Source organism: Formica exsecta, unplaced genomic scaffold (assembly GCF_003651465.1).
Source record: "Formica exsecta isolate Colony F162 unplaced genomic scaffold, ASM365146v1 scaffold115, whole genome shotgun sequence".
Taxonomy (NCBI): Eukaryota; Metazoa; Arthropoda; class Insecta; order Hymenoptera; family Formicidae; genus Formica; species Formica exsecta.
The window spans coordinates 1,936,470-1,954,701 of record NW_021848490.1 but is presented as its reverse complement, the minus strand read 5'-3'; the positions used below and the strand labels follow the sequence as shown (position 1 = coordinate 1,954,701).

Sequence of the window (18,232 nt, the reverse complement as noted above, 5' to 3'; positions counted from 1 at the left end):
AATGTAATTACAAATTTAATAAATATGATTTTATATACAATATATATATATATATATATATATATATACACACACACACACATTTAAATGGATTTAGATTAAAGTTAAATAAATTTATGGTAATTTATAATTTCAAACGCAGCGCACATGTACATATATCAGAAATTTAAAAAATGCAAGAAACATCATCATATTATAATATCTATAATTAAGTTTCAGACAATCGTAATGAAATATATTAATTAGTCGTATTATATGCGACTATCATATTTTCCGAAAGTCGCAGGATCGTTCAAACACATTCCTCTTTCCGGGCATTAATATTTTAACGTCACTATCGTCCGACACGACATCGCGACATTTAGAAACGGAACTCAAACTGTAACACTTGCAGGTGCAGGTGCAGTGTGAATCAATTAATTATCCAATTCTACGATCCTCATTCTACGAAGAGCGTGTAAAGGTTCTCATAAATAAATTTAAAGGAAAATCGTTTTATAACAGCGTGTATGCGTACATGTGTTATATGTGGAATAGTATCACGATTATATTTTAGATATCTACAGTGAGAGACCTAATGTGCGGTCGATTCACTGGTATACCGCTAAAAAGATACTTTTTTTCTTCCTCTCTCTCTCTTTTTCGATCTGTCGAATACGAGACGAGCCAGAAATTAGACGGGCAAAGTATGTAACTTTTTCCTCGCACCCATCGAAAAATCCTTCTTCGAACGATATTGCTTCCGGATGCACCTGCCGAGCAGTGCATAGCTCGACAACGACTAGACGACGTCGCGGCGACATGACATTTTTCGGGAAAATACCGTCGACGTTTTCGAACAGAGATTATTAAACGCGAAAGCGCAGCTTGACAGATAAACGCTATTGTACTTTTAAAGCAATTGAAAAAAAAAATTAGCTGTTGTATTTTAATTTATTTATCTTATTTATTATTTTTTAATCAGGTATTTAATGAAACAATTTTTCGAACGAAATCAGCGATAATTATCTTCTGTAGGAAAATCTGAATAAAAATTAATGAATAAATCTGTTTATGTTAAAGAGTATTTTTTTTCTAAATTAAAGATACATAAAAAAACAATTGTAATGAAATTCCAGAATGATGACTTTTGAATAAACCAATGAAAATTTAATGTATGAATATATTGAAAGATATATTAAAATTTTAAACATAGGAAAAATAAGGAAAAAGTGGATAAATAATGGTACTCGAGGCAAATGCAGTAAAATTCATTTGCATATTATGAAGTAGCATTCACGTGAAATAGCGAAAAGTATAAAAATATGAGAAATGTTTTTGGCATTTGTATAGTTTTGCGTTTAACAATTGCCATGTAACGTTACTAAAAATATGATGTACAATTTGCAGAACTAAAATTTCTAGAAATGGCCTCTGTTTTTTCAAACACTCCCGATTAATAATCTCTTCTGAATAATTGTCTCTCTTAATGAAACTCTGTTCGCTACATCAAATTTATAATAATTTAATTTATAACATGATACAGTGTTATATATTTAATAGTATATTCCGTAAAAAAACATTTATAATGTCGGAAAAGAATCGACAAAACAAAATATATTTGTTTTAAATTTATAATCAGTGATTAGAACGTTATAGTATATATATAGCATAGATGATAATTATACAGTCCATTTTTACTTATAAATTAAAATTGATTGATCATGATAGTATAATGAAGATTTTAATAATCGAATTATTAATAAACTTTGCTTACTTACTCACATCGTATGAAAGAAATTTTAATATTTTTGCATTACGTTTTGCGTTAGAGAAACTGTAATTAAAATTGTAAAGTTGATGTTGTTTTGTAATTATCGGTTGAATATAAACGTTTTATGAAATGCGGTTAAATAACGTGCAATGTCAGATAGTCGCTGCTTTTCGCGACTTGTTTAGAAATATAGTTGTGATGTTAATTGCATTTCAAATATACAATTACCATCGCTAATTAATTTAAGAACACAGCGCGTACATTAAGTAATCACAAGCAAAGGAATGATTAAAAAATGTCATGCATATATGAATCTCTTCATAGTCAATTAATAAATAACATAAAAAATGGTTATCACCCTTTTTAATTGATTTCTGATAGCTATTAAATATATTATTATCATTTAATAATTTGATCAGAAGAATAATTGCATTGTTGCATTCAATTATTCCACTGGATTTTAAGGATTTAATATTTCATTCGACTTTTTAGTCAGTGATTAAAAATGTTTAAAAATTGCTTAATGTCTTGACGACTATTAGTCCTGAAGATTGAACTTAAACTACTTGCCTCTTTTTATCGAACATCCGGTATTCAGAACGTACCTTATCGCTGCGCATTATAAGATCTGTTCGTTTCATTTTTTACTTCTTTCTTTTCCTTTCTTCAAAATCTGTGTGAGACCCGTATACCTGTTTCAATTTAAATGCAGTTAAAACAGACCTATATTTTTACGAAATCCTCTCTACTTTTCATGCGATAAAGGGCATTCGTGCGCGTGTTATATAGGTCCCTTTTTCCTTGATATCTCGATAGAAAACACGAAACAATCCCACGATCCGCGCTGCGTAACGCGCGCCCATGCGTGCCGACCTGTGAGAAGAATCGCAATTAAGAGCGTTGAAATAACCTGCCTGTGTGCCTGCCGGTCAGAATGGAGATCGCCAGGCGCGAAAGGAAGCGAGCTGCGGTAAAAGACGACGGCGAAGAAGGTTTACATCCGGTCGACCGCAACCGGCAAACGCGGTCCTTTTTGTATATAGGGCGTTCCCTTTTTTCGATGCCTTCGAGATGCGTAGAAATAAAAACCTCGAGGTATCGATTAACTCGAGTAACAATTTAATTATCTACTCCGTGAACGAGTGTCCTGATAAAAGCGAGAAAAGTCAAACTTATGAGCGATGACATAAAGGTAGAATATTTATTCTCTTGTGTAACACGGAGGAGAGTATGCTCGAAAAGTCGCGGAAACTTCCGCGATGTACTTTTTCTTGGAGAGAATTTTGTTACCATCTTTCTCTCTTCCGCAACTTTTTCATTCGCGACATTAAATTTCTTAAGGCAAGTAAGCCTTAAATTATGTTATACGAAATTACAAGCGAAACTAACTAAGAGGAACAAAGTTGTCATCTGTTTGCGTTCTTGAAGCTTAATTGCGACATTATATTTAATATATTCCGGCGAACGTATCACAAAGATATTACATGCGGGAGAAAATAGAGTTGCGGCAAATTCTCGTTAAGATGACGAGGAGAATTATATTTGGGCGTTTCTGCTCCGATAGCCACTTTATATCGTATATGTAGACATCTATCATAAATCATAATTTCTCATCGGATCAGACTGCACCGGTGCTTTATAACCGCATAGAGCGAAAGCCTTCGACCGTGAAGAGTCGCACGATCTCAGTCGACCGTGACTTATAGGTGCCCCGTATACAAGCCCCAAAGCAAACATCCATTCGAGGAAAATCTAATATCTAACATATACGCGTAGTAACACATTTCACCTGTAACCTGTCACATCTGTATCTCTTGTCAAGATAGTTTTACTGATCGAAGGGTGCGTCTCAATAAATTGCTCAGCTAAATGAGACTTTAAATAAGGTATCTTTGATGTGTCATTTTTTTCGCAAAAAAAAATGTCTCTCTTCCTTTTTATTAATATACTTTATAACAAAATTTCTTTCGCACGCACGCGACACAATTTTAATTTGATCTGTGTATAAATCTCTATCTCTGTAAAATTAAAATCTAATATTATCGAAGGTTTATGATTTTTATTAGATATTTATAGATTCATTATATCAGTGTGTTAAAGAAAAAGCTTTTTAGATGTGTTTCCTACGTATTTGGTTTCATTCTAGTCATTATCACATTCACAGCTGACACAATCATAGAACTCAATTATCGCAACGTGATTACAAAGTGGTGCGACTAATTACATAAATCGACGGCCTAGGGCTCACAAGGAACTCGCCTTCGCTCGATACGGAATGAGACACGTTTCTTTGATAATATCGAGCGACGTCGAGCGGAGGTTGCTCATTGAAATTCTGCGGAGATACGGCTCGATATACACTATCTTCTCTCCAGTTCACTGCATGTCCCGATGATAGATGGAACAAACGAGGTCGCTATTACATTTTGACGGCCACATTGATCTCTCGGTAAAGATATTTCTAACTTTTACGGTAAAATTATGTCTTTAACTAGGAATCTATTATTAAAATTCATTCAAAAATAATCTCTGTTAGTACAATATAACATTTTCGAAATATTTTCCATATATAGGGTGTCCTAGATCACCGTATTAATCTGCTAACGGCAGATTCTTGAGATCATTTGGAAACGACTTTTCCTTAGGGAAAATGTCGAGGGGGAGGTTATCATTTATTGAAAAAGGAAAGAGAGAAAGAGTTTCTAATTTTTGCTATTATATATCTGTATAACTAAGCCTTAAGATAAAATTCCATCCCCCACCCTCTCTGTCTATTAAAGTAAACTATCTGAAATTAACTGAAGAATGTAGTTTTAGTAATCTTTTAGATCTATAAAGTTTAATTTGCGAGAAAATATTCTTTTTGTATCGCTTATAACACTAAAATTATTGATTTTCCCGACATTTTCGCTGAGGAAAAATCATTTCCAAATGATCTCGAGAATTTGCCATTAGCAGATGGTGCGATGATACCCTGTATATAATAATTCCATATGTTAATTTCATAGAATTAAAATCTCATAAAGAGGCACATATAATTTCATGACATGTTTGTTAAAAACGATATTTTTAATTAAATGAGATTTTGAATTATCTTTCATTATTTATAAAACAAAAAGGATATTACAATAGCGCATGAACTATAGAGAATGTATGAAAGGAACGTTATTTAAGTATACGATTTTAATTATGCGTTATTTGTTATATTTTGTGCACAATGAGACACATTAATGCTGAACGATTATAAGTTGACGAGGGAAAACACTTTCGAAGTTTATTTTAAAAACAATTATTGTCGATACATCGATTTTAACATACAAACCGCGAATATGCGCGTGATGATGGGTCAATTATATCGCGTACCGATCAATCATTGTGTCGGCTACTCTATCTATGCGTGCATTGTTTTCTCCGTGTCTCTCGATGCGTTTCTCTCTAATTTAAAATAACAATACGAGATATGATGTTATCACATTATTCGCATTTGTCTGTTTTATTGCTAGACTTTAGACGGCAAGCTAAAAGTAATCTCGTGCTTAAGTTTGAATTTTTAAGTTAGCATATATTATAGTATTAATTTTGATGAGTTTGATTTATAAAGAGTATTTTATTTTTATATGCAATATATGTCCACAAAGAAAGAAATTACCCAAATAATTCTGAGAGAAGTAAAACAGAGATAAAATGATCATAAAGCAATTATATATAGATTAATGATATAAATTGGAAAAATTATCAATATTAATAAGATCGATAATTATGGCGCATAAGCTATATTAAAAAAAAAGACAATAAAGACACTTTCTGAGATACCAATAGCGTATCCGACTAAAAAGTATCGTACCGTGTACGAGAAAACCGAGAGATATCCGGTCGCCCTTTTTACCCTTATATCGGCGCAATCTGGTTGGAAACTCTGGCGCGAATTCCCGACATAATGTACGCGCTCCGTCGTTATGGTCTTTTTCGTTGCGAATTACCGCGGCTTATTCAACGGATATTCTCGGGCAATTTTGTACTTTAATTCGAGGTCAGAGCCTTGACGCGCTCCCAATAATTTTCCACGAGCTTGCCTCGCGTCTTTCCATACAATGTGAGATTCCCTTTGAGAAAAAGTCTATACGCGTCGTCTTTAAGGAGACTCGTACGCCTTCCCGCTCGAGTGAGAAAAGAGTCGATACTCAACCGGCTGCCTTTGTGCCCCCGTAAACGAACGTTCTCATTTCGCGTGCGATGCGCCACGACCGAACTGAATGAAATCGCCGACGAGGGGGAAATCGGCACGAAACGACAGAAAGGACGAGGGCGGACTCGGGCTCTTTCATTCTCTTATTCGCGAGAGGAGCTTCCTTTCTTGCAATCCGAATAAAGGTGAATTTACGCTCGAACACAAAAAAGGAAGAATCACGCCGGATTGAAATTATTTAAAGCGAGTTCGCTCGATCGAACGAGTTTCTGCGTGGACTTCCGTCGTCGAAATGCGTGACGGTCTTACCTATGCATTGCTTTCTGATTTTCTTGTGATTTCTTGATTTTCTTCCTTGGTGATGAAATGTAATTTGTATATTTCAATGTAATTTTCTATTTCCGGTGCAATAAATGAAATTTAATATTTAATAATTTTTATTACTTAAAATATTCAAATATATTATATATCATCGATTATATCACGTTTTGCGTGGCTAAATTTACGCACATCTGATGTGGAATCGAAATTTTTGATATTTCTAAAATTATATAAATCGAATTTCTGATCTAAAACGAGCGGTACGAGAGAAAATATTCCGATTTCTTCCACCACGAATGGTCAGCTGTTCGCTGGACCGTTATCCATACGATTCATCTTTTTTGGCTTAAACGACAAATCGTCGAAAGCGTAAATTCGCCTTAAGACTGAGACTTGGATGCGGACACAAAAGCTGGGAAGAAACGGCGCGGATTGAATTAGATGTCGTCGCAATGCTGGAAATTGCATTTTCGAGCGTGAGGGAGAAACGGAGGATCATCTTTTCCCCTTAGAATAGGAGAGTAAGAAGAGGAAGGGGAGATGATGGAAGGAGATTCTGCATCCTTCCCTCATCTATTCATTATGCTACCTTTTCATTGCAAATAATAGAACCTCGCCCCGATCGGGATGTGGAAAAGCGAGAAATGCGGGATTTGTTATGCCTGCAGATTTAACGACGTTAATATTTGTCTAGCGGAAGATACACGAGAGGAACAACGAAGATGTTTCGAGCTAAATGACGATCCCGAGGGTAAATGCTTCCCTCTACTAGAAGAACACAATCATCGCGAGCAAACCTATGTTGACACATTCACGCACTTGGAACGTCGTTTCTCTTTTTGTATCGTCGAAACTTTTTTTCATATCAATCGTCTTCCATTCCGGAGCTTTCGGCAAATGATAAAGAGTTTGTAAAGAGATTCATTAATATATAAAATACATTCGCGGAAGCGATCTAACGTTTAGTCAAATACTCGGATAAACGTCTCGATTTCTTTTTTTTCGGATTTACGGCACAAAACCTTTCTCGCAAATAAAATTAATAAATCGAGACTGATAAGATGAGCTGCGATTAGACGATGAATAAGACTTGAAAAATACGACAGTTTTACCTTTCCTCTAAAAATCAGAAAGAAGGAGAAACGTGAGGTGATTTTATCGAAAATTCCGTGAGCCGGATCCACGCTTGAAATTCTAATGGCGGAGCACGGGAAGGAAGCGAGATCTACATAGAATTGCCCGTAATACGGTGGAAAGGTAAATATGTACGGTTCTCGCGCGGACGAAAAAGCCACCGGCAACCGTGTTTCAGGCCGGATAAAAAGCCCGCGCGCTCTCAATAATTGATCGGCGCGGCGCGGCGATTAATCGCGGAATTTATGTGGACGTCAATGACATTATGTACCTCTCTACGTACCGGGCGATACTTTCGCACGGTGAAATAAGAATGAGAGACGCGATTTAATCCGAGTCCGTGCTGAAATAAACAGACCGGAGGAAGAGACTAAGCTACATATATATACACGTGGATGTTCCGGATTCCGTCGTTGCGCTTCCTTCCGTTCGTGAATTCCTCCCAGTAATTTGGAGTCGATCTTCCCTTCGTGCTTCGTGTTTTTTTTTAGTAAATTTTCTCGTTTCATTATATATATATGGATATATATTTTTATGATATCGAATTAAAGTTTAACCGTCAAAACATCCACTCAAAATTCCTGACAGATAACATTTTATTATCAATATTTAGTTATAATTTCTGCAAATCGCGAAATTTACAATCGTTTAAAACTCGAAATTCATCGATGGACTATCGACATTTTTATACAGGACAAATTTATTGCAAATGTGCGGAGAGCACGCAGGCATCTGTGCGTGAAGCTGCGTTACGTATTGCAGGTTGAGCGGGAAAAAAAGTCGCGAAGCCGATAACCGCGTATTTCATACAGCGGATTTACGCGTTTTCGTTTGTTTTCTCTATTTTTCTTTTTTCTTTTAGAGTTGCGAGACGTTTATTTCTCTTTAGGCCGATTATGCGCGTTTTCCGCTCTGCGTCAATTAAAGAATCCGCTGAAAGCTTTCGCGCATTAAGGTAAATTGTACTTAAGCAATCGGTCGACTCTTGTTACATACATACCTCGGCATTACGTTTATTCTGCGCATCTGTAGAGGTATGTTTATTGTACTGGTTATTATTTATCACCTTTAAGCCGGCTCTATACATTCGGCCCAATATAAAATAGTTATAACGATGCGATACTTTAAACGATTTATGTTTTATCATAATATATATGTTTGACAAGATTTAATTTATTATTTATAGCTGATCTTTTATGTCATAAAAGAACTCAAGAATCAAGAGATTAAGAAATTCTTGGAAATAAAAAGCTTTGCAAATTGAAAAGATAAGCCATGCACATATTTAATATTTAACTAAAAAATAAATCTCATATGCTGCACATTCTTTTCTTTGAAAAAAAAAATTTAAGAGATTAATTTTTGTTCATCTTTTTTTCATCGAATTTGCATATATTTCTACTCGTCGTTAATAAAACATTATTAATAAGTTTAATAAAGGTTAATAATTTATAAAGACTCGATTGGCTAATAAACAACAAAATATAAACTTTGTTTTGCTTATTATTAATGTATCATTAATAATAAGTTATCTCTTCTTTAATCGAAAATATGTTTTAAGATTAAATGACAAGAGTCACAGACAGTTTTTAACTTGGATTCAATTTTTCATCGAACGAAACATATATTCCACAGGTGGAGATAAAGCTGATCTTTTTTTTTTCTTTTTCACTTATTCTACCTTTTTGTCTCAATGAAATTTTTATTCGGGATAATACGGGGGAGCCCGTACGATATGAACTCAATTATAAACTTTATTTTTGTATTTCTCGTTATTCGTCTGTTTTCGAACTCTCGACTCCCGACCACGGACAATCGGCCAGCGTCGCGTCGTTTTAATCCGTTCTCCACAATTGCGGCCAATCATCGAATCCCTTCGGACGAATCCGAATGTCGACCGTCGGTCGGTCTGTGCTACAAAATTAAACGACACCCGTCGAATCGCATTTAGATACCCCGACCGGCCGATTCACCTATATTTTATTGACGTTCGGATGGCGGTATTGCGTAAATTCGCGGACGGGCTAGACGACCGTCCAAAACCCAATTTACACGATTTACTCCAAACGATCATCACGGATGAATCATTCCAAGTGTATGTGCGTATTGCGTGAACGTGGATTTTCGCTTAGGCGCGTCATCGCAAATCCACTATCAAATGCGACGCGTTTCGCGAAAATTAATGGCCTTTTGAAAAATATAAACACGAGAGATACATAGGGATTTGTTCGCATTCGGGAGCTCCCGCCATTGATTATACAACACTGGATTTTGTGTAATGGCATAACTAAATCGCTCGTTTCAACAAGGATTGTTAAAGCAATTCTATCAATTTTATAGCAAGCACAAAAATCGTATCTGTGAAACTTATAAACTCTTGCAGAATTTTAATAAATTATGTATTTGTAATGAGAAAAAAAAACTTATCTGTAAGAGGTATAACAGTTTTCTATCAATATTTTATTATTTCCAGTATTTTGACATCACAATATTTTTTTTATTTCAAAAGAGAGTACAATTTATATATAATTTACCTTGTTGCTATTTTTTAAGATACTACGATATTAAAATATATACTGTCAAATGAAAACCTCTCTCTATGAAATCAATATTTATTTCGCGTGCACTTTACAATATATATATATATATATATATGTATAAAACTATTAAGGGAAGTTAATATTTCTGCACTCAAATGCAACCAACAACAATAATTCATGATCTGTGCCGAAACTAACATAGATTCGTGACAGTACCTATGCATCGATGCAATGATAAATGATAGACACATGTCCCTTTCAGACAAAACACGAGTACAGTGAAGAGAGAGAGAAGGAAAGAGAGAGAGAGAAAAAGTTGAGGTATTGAAAAGCATTGTTGATTCAATTTGGTTAAAAAACGAGAGCTATGCCGTTTCCGATATAAACAATTCAATTGTAAATCACTTCACATAGCCTATATCAAGGCTTTTCATTCCTACTGCAATATGTGTGTGTTTGTGTGTCGATTTTTCGTGATAAGCCGCCATATGGAAAAATTGTTTGTCAATAGAAAACAGAGAGAGGGAGAAACTTTTGTGTATTAAAAATTGATATAAATTTTTTCAAGATATAAATTATATGTAATTTACCTATAGTATTATTTACAAAATTGAGACATGTAATTCATCCAAATTGTCAGTCGACGAAGGGAGAGTTCGTCGTGTGAAATTGTTTCTAATATTATTTACATTATCCCCGGCAAGCGAAAGACTCGTTTTTGATTCCCGATTCAACGACTTCGCCCCGATATTTTTCTCGCCTTCATTTCTTCAGGAGGGTAAAGAGGGATTATTGTAAATCTCGAATTGAGATTTTAAATACTCTTTGTATAGGGCCAAAAAAATTTCGTGTCCTGTGCACAGTAATCAGTTTCATAGAAAAATATTTTTGCACTGCCATTCACGTCTGGCTCTTAATTGCCCGCGAATTTTTAAAAGTTTACTTGCGAGCTTTAATTTATCTAAACTTATCTAATATTAATGTTTAATTTTGAGATGTCGCCAGTAAATAAATTAATAGACGAGTGTTTATACGACCAAACTGGCAATTTATTGTTTGATTGTTATATCACAACAGCCGAACATTTCGGCTATTTATCTAATATTATTGTTAATTGAAAAAAGAAATAAATACTCGCGATGCGTAAACTGATTTCGTGCGGTATCGCGTTGCGGCGTGGACGCGGAATACCACGCGTTACAGGGATTATCGATCATATCGCGGCCAAACCATCCGATTACGTTGATTCTTCCAGCGGCGGTATCGGTAAGCCACTAAGCTTGCGTGACCGCTAACATTATCGGAATAATTGTTCTCTCTCTCTCTCTCTCTCTCTCTCTCTCTCTCTCTCTCTCTCTCTCTCTACGTTGGCGGAACCTAATCGATCCTACATCAGTAGAAAGGAGCATCGGCTCGCGATGTTCAATAAGGCGGGGGTCGCAATTAGAACTTCATTCGCCTCTTAAAAATGAGAAATTACACGAACCTGGTTTAAATTACTTTGATTCGCCGGCAACTGGACGTAACGGATACGTACAGGATTCTTTCTCGACTCGTGTAATAATCAACGGCATGGACTAAAAAGTGGCAGGGTAATACGCGGTTAAAGTTAATTAAGCAAGACGATGAGACGGCAAGCAAATTACGATCGAATGACGGAATCGGAAGTGAACGTGCCGTCACGCGATAAATGCTGGATAACCGAGCGGCTATTAGTACGCCACGTAGTTATCGATTCTGAAGTTATGAGTTTCTAACTGAGAGCTCGCTTCTACGCTTATACATTTTGCCATTAATTGCCTGTTTACTTCTTTTTTCTTTTAAACGAATGATAGTCTTGGAACTCAAGATGCGTCTTTACAACTGTATCTTTTTATTCCATTTAATGTCAGATTCAATGATTAAATATTAGTATCTTGTTATATTATTTTGTTTGTTATATTTTAATTCCAAAGACTAAGCGCTAACGTAAATTAATATTCTTTGTTTCAGATATATGAGTCTTCCAATTCTGTTTTTATATATTTTTAAATATAGAAAAATAATATTTTTTTTGCTTGCTGTTGCACAAATCTGTCTGTAAAATATGTAATAAATTTGCTTATACCTTTTAGAACGTTAATAAAACTTTTAACTATTCTGAATGTGGAATTATCGATTATCGACGCGCAGCGTCGAATATAGTAGGTAATCCGTAAATTTCACGCACACCATTTCTGCGATGTAATAAAATGTAATTTTATAGTCTATGGCACATCTCGTTCCCCATTTTACCTCACCACCCCTCACCCTTTATCGAAGCAGTAAAACGCTCGCAAAGCGGTAGCACACGGAAACACACTCGAGCTTATCGTTCCTCCGGGACGCGCTTTCGGACCGAAATCATCTTTATCTTTCTGTTACAGGCGACGGCGGACAATATTTCCGGATTAGGCCGAGCAACAGCTCCGTGTTGGAAGGTGGCGAGGTGATAATTCCTTGCGAAGTGGGGAACCGAGTCGGTACCGTCCAATGGGTCAAAGACGGATTTGCCTATGTCATACAGCAGAGTAAGTTCAATAAGTTGAAGTATAAATTATCTTTTTTTTTTCCTGCAACGCGAGCGCGTTGTTTTTCGAAGCAGTCATCGAATTCACGTCGATATTCTTCACGAGGAGATATCTCCTCACAATGAAAATACCGATGCTTATCATTAGCAATAATTTTTCAATTATGAGATACCGAGAAAACTCTAAATTAATTTAAAAAAATTGTATCCTCTATTTCGTCATTCATTATTTTTTAACTGGATCTGAATTCAATTTCAATGTTAAACAACGAAGAATATATTAAACAATTGTGATAAAAATATTCTATTCAATTATATTATAATTGTATTATTTAAGATAACGTAATTTTTTTTCCAATGAAAATTTTGCTACAACATAGACGTGAATTTTGCGGTATGTACAGCGCATAATTTTAATTTAAAGTTACATTTGTTATATTAAGGATATTTTATGAAATGGAAATTATCTAACGCCACGCCATATCTACATCTGGGCTGCAATGATAAATCCACTTGAAAAGAAAATAGCTCGGAAAGCTTTGATATAAATGTGTATAACAGAGGTTAAACACGTAATTGTTATCGCGAGAGCGCAAACCGTGTACGTTAAATTCGGTAAAGACAGGTTGGTGTGTTTTGTACTTGCACAATTAACGCCTCGGGAGAGAGAGAAAGCCACTCTAAATCCACCAATTAAAAGCACGCACAACAAAGCTGCTTATGTATTTTCAATGGGAAATTGTGTTTTCGTAATACCAAGGATTGGTTTACACAGGAATTTTCGGAAATACATTAACGCGTTAATAAAGAACCGCTCGTGCTACTCTGTTATTTCCTACCTGATTCCGTGGATTTACATCGCCGTATTACTTTACAATAACACGCGTAGCGCACAGATGTAAACTTACGTTGTTTAGTTCATATTGAATTTTAAACCTGATTTTTTGTATGTTGGAACTGAAATTTGGTGTGTTGGACTATTTATAATTTCTTTTTCAAAGAGAAAATTTTTGTAGAATCTAATATAGCTATGAAACAATTTTTCCGGCCCAAAAATTTTTAATTTTAAGAGACACTCGAGCCAATTATTTTACTAAAATTTTTTAATTAGAGTGTAATATGTTACTCGACGAATTTTCGATTTATACGTGACAAATGCAATTATAAAATATGTTAATAGCTTTCGAATTTAAAATTTTAATAATTTTTGCGTGAGTTTGAAGAATAAGTTTGACATTAATAAAGTAAGATACCGATAAATTGTGAAAGTTTTACTTATAAATATATATCTGGCATGTACATACATAAAACGACTTTTACGATCTTAGTTAAGAACCATAGCAGCGGTGTGGATTTATTATTTAAGCCCAGTTGTAAAAATAGAGATCTACAAGAGAGAACGGGCTATCGACGCCGAGCGGTTAATTACCCGGCGGTCTCGTCGACTTCCGGTTATCGTAATCGCATCGTTTTGCCGAGAGCGCTCGCATACCGGCCGAATAAGCGCGTAATAAACAGAGCTAAAATTAGAACTGATATATTAACTGCGTATCCGCTCGTAAATCACGATTCTCTTCTTAGCCGCAGGACGAAAACCGTTGACCAAATCGATTCCACTCAACGATCGTCGCGTTACCAAGAGCATGTAATAATCGAAGCGTAACAATTACGATTAATATTGCAGACGGCGAAATCGTGGGCCATCCTAGGCTGAAGCTGATCGGTGATCAAAGCGCCGGTATTTTCAACCTGAGGATTACCGATGCGTCTCTAACCGACGATGGCGAGTACGAGTGTCAGGTCGGACGATACCTGCGAATCAAACCGATTCGCGCCAGCGCTCATCTGATCGTCACCTGTGAGTCGAAATACGATGCATAAATTAAATGTTTAACTCGACTCCGTCCAAGTTCATCGAGCGAAGGGGGGCAGGGGTTTCATTTCGTTTCTCGCACAATTACTCTTTTTAATATAACTAATTGATTGTTATACACGGATATAACAAACTCAATGATGATTTATAATAAATGCCTAAGGCGTTTCTATTCTTTTCTGTTTTTGCTCCGAGAATTTGGACAGGTCTAGCTTTACCCTTTCGTCATTAAGAGAATTTGAATAGTGAGTTATCCGAATTACTTTGTCACTTTAATGCGAAAATAATTTTCGAAAATGTAACGTGTGCATGTTGACTTTATAGTCGAAAGATATGAGCGGAATCTCAAAGATCTACAATCGTAAGACGAACGCTATATATTAATTAAAATTTTCTTGGCGATGTCTCTTCGACAATTCTGGATAAACTCCAGCGCAGCGATGGGACATGCGAAAATACTCGCTCCTGCTTGGGAATAATCGCGGTCGTTTCTATCGCACCGACGATAGTCCCGTCGACGGGCGTAGCCCGTTAGTTAAAATGCAAAGCTTGCCGTAACACGAATTACAAACTCGCGATCTCGAAACCGTGCTTAAAGTTAATTTACGCGGTTGTACCAACGCGTATTACGTTTGTGTGTCGCCACGAAAGAGCGACTTTCGGGGTTTCGCGGGAGCAGTTTGTACGCCCGCCGGCAGACCGACGACGACGACGACGACGTTTGTTGGTCCGGGCGCGTTTTCATGCCATCGACGATCTCTCGGTCTCTCTCTCTCTCTCTCTCTTTCTCACCCAGTCGTAAATTATGCAAAAGTTATTAAGCGTGACAATATGCATTCGCCAGCCAGACTGTCGCGCAAATTAGTTTGCAAAGCGGAACGAAAGCTAGTTTTCGCGCGCGCACAAGCGTACGAGCGAGCGACCTTTCCGGTGCGACACCGGAGCGCTGACGTGCTCGCTTTCGAGGAATGACGCTTTGATACCCGAGAATTCGCGGGATCGCGAAACCCCCGCGACGTTCTTTCTTCTCATTCACATTCGCGAACGGCACGTCTTCGATTCGCTATGATCGGGATGTACGTCGCAAAACTAATTCCGAGGTTATTTCCGGCAGGCACACCGACGGTCCTGATGACAAATTTTCGTTCGAAGACGGATTTTTCTTTCACGCTTTGCGAAAGGTTGCTTGGAGAAATTTTTTCGAATTTTTTTTTTTTTTTTTTTTTACGGCGAAATTTTTCATTCTGCCCGTTTATTTTGAAAAAATGCGTGTATAATTGGCTGCTATAACTTTGTCGTACATTGCAATATCTGTGTATATTTTTTATCGTCACTAATTATTTAAAAGAGTAATGTACGAATCTGCAGAATCGTTATATCTAAACCGTAACTAATTTTGACCTGCTGGATCTTCTCTTCCCTTTTATCAGATATACGTATAAATTATGGATTATGGAATTACCATAACGAGAAACTCGCCGAGTCAATATGATTTATCTACTTAATGCCTCAGTGACTTGGTGAGCAAGCTGGAGTTTCCCGAAACGTGACCTACTTTTCGCGACAGATAATGTATTAAAACACAAAAAAGAGTATATTTTATTAACCTGAAAGTTATATTGCTATCTTTCTCGATATAAGCGTTCCTTAAAGACTCTCGCGATTTTTTTATATAATATTTGTATATAAAATTCGAAAATATCTATATTAAATTATAAAAATATTTTGGTAGCAAAATTTTAAACTACAAACAATATTTTATAACACGCATATAAGATAAGTAATAACTATGAACAATTATTAATTGAACAATGATATTTAAAAATTGTTACGCTTTAATAAATTCCACTTTGAATATTTTTTTATTCGAGTTTACAGATGCCACGTATACGAGGTGAGAGCATGGTTAGAATGATATTAGCCGCGATATGCAAACTATCCGTTCTCGGGAAGGGCAAGTTGAAAAGGGAAGCGTACGCTTTGCACCTGCGCCACGCTTTTAATAAAACGGGCGCATTACTAAATCGTCATATCCGTCAAATCAATCTTCCTCGTTGCACACGTCAGCGTTCATTACCGTCGCGTACGTATACCGGTGACGTTGAAAATACACGACGGCATCAGCAGACACCGTCGACGATAATCCACTGCGGGTCAAATGGATCGCGTGAAAATCTCGAGCGATCGTTAACGGGTGACATCGGCGCCCAGTAAATCTCATGACCGAACGCGCCTATTTTGTAATCGTTTACGCTCGCGTGTGTGTACGTGTACATATTTTACATACATGTATGTAAAATGCGCATCGCACAAATACAGGCGTCGTTAATTACGCGGGTAACGGTATTTTCCCGATCCCGTACACCGGTAAACGGATATAATTGTATTTCGCTTTACTCTATGGATACCCGACCCGTGTCGTCGTCATATTTCCTCTGCCTTAATAATTCAAATCGATTTCCCGCTCGTTTCCCGTCGATCGTTTTGCCGCTATTATCGCCAAATAGTCGAGTTATCCTGTCGCGGACAGACTTACAGAAATTCGAGCGTAACAAGTTTTGTGAAAATAATTTTGTCGGTGGGGAAAAGGTCTTTAACTTTCCATCGTTTACGCGAATGAGACGCATTTATCCGATAAAATGAAAATCGATTGCGACTGATGTCATTGATCGATTTCACAATGCTTTATGGAAACTTGAATAAATCGTATCAATCAATGAAAAATTAAAAATAAAATAATTATAGATATTTAGAAAATTAAGAAAATACGATTAATTTGACGAATTATCAGAGAGAAAGATTTATCGATAAAGGATATAATGATAAATTCGGTATATACACTTCTGTGATGAGAAATATTTTCAGATTATATAAATAGACATGTGTGCTTCGAAAGACATCTCAAAAATTAAAATTAAATACCCGAGATTTTTTTAGCCTATTCAAGATACCACTATCAATCTGAAGCCATTTTATTAATTGTTACGAAATCGCAACATGTTTTTCTACTTTGAAATAGCAATGCACAAGCGACAAGGTAACAAATGTCTCATAACCATTTGAAGCTCGCACTTCTCGACAACGATGCATGTGGAAGTATTCCCATGTATGTGATTATTCATGCGAAAGAGACTATTGGGACACGCGTAATGTAGCCATTGTGTGCCTGTTCTTAAATGAAACGGCACTAAAAATACACGTCCGGTTATTTTCCAAGATGGGGAGTGAATTTCTTCGTTTACATTTCGATGATGTGGCTATACATATAACGACATTCTCTTGCGACAATAACACCTCTCTTTAATTATTCGAAAGTATCGCGCCTGCATAACAACAACGGCATACAAATTGATCTAATTTCATGCAGCGCGAAAAGAGAAACGAGATTGCTATCTATTTATTGCTACCATCGTTAAAAAAGTAAACTTTTAATTTCTTCAAAGATAACTTTGTGTTTTAAATTACTCATGAATGTAGATCAGTTCCTTCCTCCATTTGCTAGATTTATAATACATTTTCGACGTAAAGCAGTATTGGAAAATATAAATATTGTTCTGCAAACAGTATTTGATATTTCGTGCACGTGTATAATTTTTTTCAAGATAGAATCTATACATGCGCGATTTTTCCAGAAGAAATTAAATGGAAGAAATTAAACCACAAGTGTCGCTGTACGAAAGTAAATTTTTCACGTTTCATGATAAAATGAAGAAGACATAGTTTTCATCCATCTTCGGTTTCGAATTTTCGATGACGTAAAAAAGATCATGTAAAAAAGATCCCTTGACTTGTCTTGAAAAAACGCTCACGTATCTCTTTAGGCATCGGACGAATTCGCAGTGTAATACACAAAGAATGAGGCGAGAGAGAGAGAGAG

The 18,232-nt window shown here is 36.1% G+C and overlaps 1 protein-coding gene across 5 annotated transcripts in view; it reads left to right on the top strand.

Annotated features, from left to right (window-relative positions):
• The window catches only part of LOC115237928 (nephrin-like), a 332,314-nt gene that overhangs the window by 235,007 nt on the left and 79,075 nt on the right, over positions 1-18,232 (top strand). For all 5 annotated transcript variants that reach the window (XM_029811338.1, XM_029811347.1, XM_029811320.1 and 2 more), the window contains exons 2-3: positions 12,340-12,483; positions 14,167-14,340. In XM_029811338.1, coding sequence (XP_029667198.1) covers positions 12,340-12,483; positions 14,167-14,340 — 318 coding nt within the window. The remainder of the gene's footprint in view (positions 1-12,339; positions 12,484-14,166; positions 14,341-18,232) is intronic.